Here is a 5424-nt window from a genome sequence, read left to right as displayed (position 1 = left end):
TGTAATTTGGAAATTTAAATTTGAAATGGTTCAATTATACCTCAATAAATATTAACTAAAGAGTTAAAAAAACAAAAAAAATTAAAGAAAACATACATACTTGAAAAACCATTTTTTTTTAAGATTTACAAAGAAGGTACATTTATTTTACTTACTTTTTTGTTTGAAAATTAAAAGTAATTACTATTTAAATATAATAAGAGGAATATAAAGCGGTATCGGTAATTTAAATGATTGTGAAGAGGTAACTTAACACCAAGTTACTTTTGATGTGTTATGATAGATGGCGCTACACAATTAATATTTTTTTATGACATATTAAAAATGACATATTGTGTATTAAAATTATTATTTTAACTATTTTACCAAATTTTATTGTTAAAATAATTAAATTAAAAGAAAAATTCTTACTCAGTTACGTTATAAGTATCCGATCGTTCATAGCATTTGAGTACCTCAAAAAGTCAACACACATTCAGATTGACACTGACAGCTTACGACTGAGAGTCGACAGAGATACCGAATATCAATTATTATCAACATAACCTCTTCAGTTTCAATTTCTTACTAATTCATGTGATTTCAAGATTGTTTCTACTTTATGGTAATTCAATTAATTAAGCGTATTTTAGTAACGTTTATTTTTATGTTTTAATTTTATTTACCATCGTAAAATGCACTCTCGATACTTTTATTTGGATTTGGAATTAGATTTGTAAGTAACAATGTTGCATAACATGGAATAATTTACCTATAAAATACTTTAGTGTTTGAAATTTTATTACTAATACATTATTCTTCGCAAAAATAATACCGAATATTAGTGGAATGACGTTTGATTAAATAGTAATTATAATTAATTATAACCTCATATATTTGTATGTTAATTGTGTAACGCTGTATTAATAATTTATAAATAAGCTTGCTATGCTTTGCTGCTCATTTATACTACTTTAGTGCTTCTTTTATTGTTTTAAAATGAAAAATAATTTAGAAATGCAATTAAAAACACAAATAAATACATAATTAAATACAAAATAAATACATTTATTACATTTACATTACATTAGCAGCCTGTAAATTTCCCTCTGCTGGGCTAAGGTCTCCTCTCCATTTGAGGAGAAAGTTTGGAGCATATTCTACTACACTGCTCCAATGCGGTTTGGTGGAATACACATGTGGCAGAATTTTGTTGGAATTAGACACATGCAGGTTTCCTCACGATGTTTTCCTTCACTGCCGAGCACGAGATGAATTTTAAACACAAATTAAGCACATGAAAATTTAGTGGTGCCTGCCTGGGGTTGAACCCGAAATCATCGGTTAAGATGTATGCGTTTTTTTTAATTTTATTTATTTAACGCGAAAAAAATATTAAAGCGTTCTAACCTCTGAGCCATCTCGGCTCATAATTATATACAATATTTAAAAAGCATGACATATTACTACATGTGTGCCGCTTCTGCACTCGATGCGCCTTGCCCTTCGATTTACACAGAGAAATGGGAATTCAAAAATTCAAAAGTAATATTTTTTTTAATGGTAAAAGTACCATGATTGTAATTCTGTATATTATTATTTATATATAAATAAACCATGGATCAAATAATTGGCTGTAAAGCTTCATACAAGTGCCATCAAGTGTATCTGAGTATGTTAAGCGACCAAGTATGGTGTGCTCATACTTCATATTGCTATGCAGACCAGTTTGTATGACGAGTGAGCCAGTGTACATAAGGCAGTAATTATCAATTATAAAATTAGATTTACACTTATAGCACATTGGCACAGTAAGGAATAGCTTATACTGCAAGTGTCATTGGGCATAAGTGACCATTGACAATAGTACATAAATACTTTTGTCAAAAGTATTTTGGTTTAAATTTAGTACTTTTATCACAATTTAAAGAATTTTCAAACAATTGAACTATTTAATTATGTTTTATTAACATTTATAATTATATATTGTCGATGAAGTTGTTATTGCAATTTAGGGAGTCAAAGAGTATAAATATTTAAGACATTTTTTTTTAATAATAATATATATTGATCAAGATCTGTTTGTTGTGTATAGCAGAACTATTAGTGAGTCACCTGGAATAAGTAAAGCTAAGGTTTTATATTTACCTACTCCACCTTTGTTCAAAATAACCTTTGAATGATTATAAAAGTAACATTTTCTACAAAAATTTCAGGAACACTTCGCTTAGATCTGACTTGGCAGTTCAAAGTATATTGCAAGAAGCTACGCAACAATTGTTCGGTGAGTGTTGCGGCGTGCGGGTGGACGTACTGCGCGTGCGCGAGGAGCGCGCGGCGGCGCACGTGCTCGTGCGAACCCGAGATTCTCACCTCCGGAAACTGAGAGCCGCGCTCGCGCTCACGCCGCGGAACATACGCGTAATCGCCGAGGCGCCGTCCCTGCAGGCACTCATTTAATCCATGTAGGTCTCTATATATCGAAATATAATTTGAAAGCATCGATTTAGTCATTTCTACATTTAAAATTTCACTGACCTCTTCCAAACGACCTCGTACGGGCAAGACGTTAAACGACTAGCGGTAATCCGTCAGCGCTACGAGTATCACGGACAGCATGTCGTCGCGGCGCGTGTGGGAGACGGGCGAGGGCGGCAAGGACGTGGTGGTGGTGGCGGCGCGCGAGGAGCTGTCGGCGCCGAGCGCCGCGTCGCTGCCGGCGCCCGAGCCCGCGCCCGGCCTCATCCTGCCCGACGGCTCCATCAACTGGGGCTGCCCGTGCCTGGGCGGGATGGCCACGGGGCCCTGCGGCACGCAGTTCCGAGACGCCTTCTCCTGCTTCCACTACAGGTACGTGTATTCTCCGCGGGACCATTCGACGGGGCCGTAGTGAAGTACTCATATAAAATATTCAAAGAAATGTTTGAAATACAAAGTTTTTGAAACTATTTTACTTTCATATGAAAGTAAAATATGTAGTATTAATCAGATGAGGAATGCATTATACATTTAATTACTGTAACAGCATATCCGATTTCGTGATTTCCGAAAAAAAAAATCTCATTTCAGCGAAGCGGAACCCAAAGGCAGCGACTGCTACGAAAAGTTTAGTATAATGCAGGAGTGCATGGGGCAGTACCCCGAACTTTACGGCAAGGACGAGGACGAGGACGAGCTGGCGGCGGCGCTGGAGCAGGCCGCGGACGCTCCCCCCTCCGAGCGGGAGGCCCCCGCGGCCCCCGCGGCCCCCGCCGAGAGAGCGCCCCCCGCGGAGCCCGCGCCCGCGCGAAACTGAGCGCCTCCCGCGGTGATACCGGACGCTCACCTGGGACATGATATACCACTACCTGATGTGTTATGTTATTATTTTAGTATTCAGAATGATACTGGAATAGTAATAGAATTATCGTAGTAAACACCATTCCTTTTTGTATGCATAGTTCAATTATAAGTGCAGCTCTGGCGGGATCCGAGTGAGCCCTTGAAATACAGGACAGACACGACACGAAATTGCATTCAATGGGGGCGCCGTGTGTCGCCGGTTGGGACATCGAGCTCACCTGCGTCCAGCGCTAGGAAATCATAAAACGACTGCGGTCTGACTGTTTTATATGCACACGTTTTGGATTCGCTCGACGGCTCAGGTTTGCTCGGTTATGTAAAAAGCACAATTAAACGTAGTGTATTTTATTACCGCGTAGTTTTAGTTTGTTTGTTTCTGTTAAAATAAGTTGACCATTTTGTTTTATATTTCTGCCGAGAAGCTTCGTCTCCGAATGACGAATGCAAGTATTGCTTTGATTTTACAAAGTAATCCTGTGTATTTTTATCGTAAATAAATGGTGTAAGAAATTTAAATCTGTCTTTCATTATAATTGTATTCTTTGCCGGCAAATCTAACCGTTCACGTAGGGCGCACAATGTTATACATACAAATATATACAATCCAAGATACAAGTATATATAATGTTTGATTCTAAATATGTATATATAATTTGTTTAGTTACATAAGTTTGCCTTTATTTATTTATTTACAAAAATACCTATCTAACATTACAGTAATCCAATGCGTTATTTAAGTTGACTACCAAAACATTATTGTAATAATTCGTCAGTTTACAAATAAAGGGGAATGCCCGTTTCTGGCCCGAAAGGAACGAGAACTTACTTTAATTTTAAAAATCCATAGCATTTATTTTGTCTTTACAGATATATTCATTTGGCGTCTAAAGTTTGCAATATATTACATTTATTACACAACTAGTGACTTCGCTTAAATTAAATCAAAATAGGCAAGAAAAAAAATCGCTAACGTATTTGATATTCGTTACATTTTAATCATTATATCGGCACTGATTTTATTATATATTTGTTGGAAATTGTTGAATAACGTAATATTATACAGCAACCAGTTCGACCCCAGCAGGTAAATAAAGTTCTTTAAAGTTCTTTAAAAATACTTACTTATTGTATTATGATAAGCTATGTAATCAAAGAAATTATAATATTATTTTATTTAAAGTTAATTACTTATATTTATAGTTATAATTAGTATTAAAAAATAAAACTACTGATTCAGAAGACATTTGTTACTAAGTATAAATATTCTATTCTAATAATATTTAATAATATGTCTATATTTTTACTATGTATTATTTATATTTTTTTAAATATACATTTGAAAATGTAGTATAAAAAAAACTGTTATATAATAATTGAGACTGTAAAACTTTGAAATTCTCAACCTTTCCTGAATTTTATATCAGATTATTGGGCAAATATGTTGCTCAACATAAAGTTATATATAGCCTGTCTGGTCAAATGGCTGTCATAAAAAAATATTACTTTAATAATTTGATTACTTTCTTTAAATACAAGTTTTACATTATTATTTTTTTATCCGAGGAATGCCCGCCTGAACTTACTTTTCTACTAACTAAACTATGACATCCTTTTTTTTTATATCAACAGCAAGACCATAATTATTTATTTTGTTGCAAACATATATAACTATTAATGGCTTATAATAATAAAAAAATAATATAAAATTATTTTTGATCTTAATTACAAATCGAAATATATTGTAATTAGCTTAATTATTTATCACTATCTAGATTAAAAATATACCGGACAAATCAAATTTACACATTTCTTGACAAAAAGAAATCATATTTATATTTCAAAATTATTAAAACAAATTTTATGACAAAAATAGATCATATTTATATTTCTAAATTATTTAAACAGTATTAGTTAATAATTGCCATAACCAAAACTTCTATTAAATCTTAATTTATTTAATTCCTTACTTATTATAATAAATCTGTCCGGAAATCATAGGCTTAACGCCATAGGTACAAAACAAATGTTAATGACTTGCTTGATACATTCTATATTTCAAAATAAGAAATTTAACTTAGTATTATCTAAGATTGATTCTAAAAT

At 33.6% G+C, this 5424-nt stretch overlaps 1 protein-coding gene across 2 annotated transcripts; it reads left to right on the top strand.

The window, feature by feature from the left end:
* Positions 1–476: 476 nt before the first annotated feature.
* Positions 477–3837, top strand: LOC113397060 (uncharacterized protein). Of its 2 annotated transcripts, none has more exons than XM_026635202.2 (4): positions 477–604; positions 2196–2444; positions 2575–2829; positions 3049–3837. In XM_026635202.2, the coding sequence occupies exons 3-4, from the start codon at positions 2597–2599 to the stop codon at positions 3272–3274; spliced, it is 459 nt and encodes a 152-aa protein (XP_026490987.1). In that variant the 5' UTR covers positions 477–604; positions 2196–2444; positions 2575–2596; the 3' UTR covers positions 3275–3837. The 2 variants fall into 2 exon arrangements, with proteins under 2 accessions (XP_026490987.1, XP_026490988.1); XM_026635203.2 differs by having other exon boundaries at positions 477–715.
* The last annotated feature ends 1587 nt before the right edge of the window (positions 3838–5424 follow it).

Source organism: Vanessa tameamea, chromosome 19 (genome assembly GCF_037043105.1).
Source record: "Vanessa tameamea isolate UH-Manoa-2023 chromosome 19, ilVanTame1 primary haplotype, whole genome shotgun sequence".
Classification (NCBI taxonomy): Eukaryota; Metazoa; Arthropoda; class Insecta; order Lepidoptera; family Nymphalidae; genus Vanessa; species Vanessa tameamea.
The sequence above is the reverse complement of the archived record's forward strand: the minus strand, read 5'-3'. Positions and strand labels throughout refer to the sequence as shown.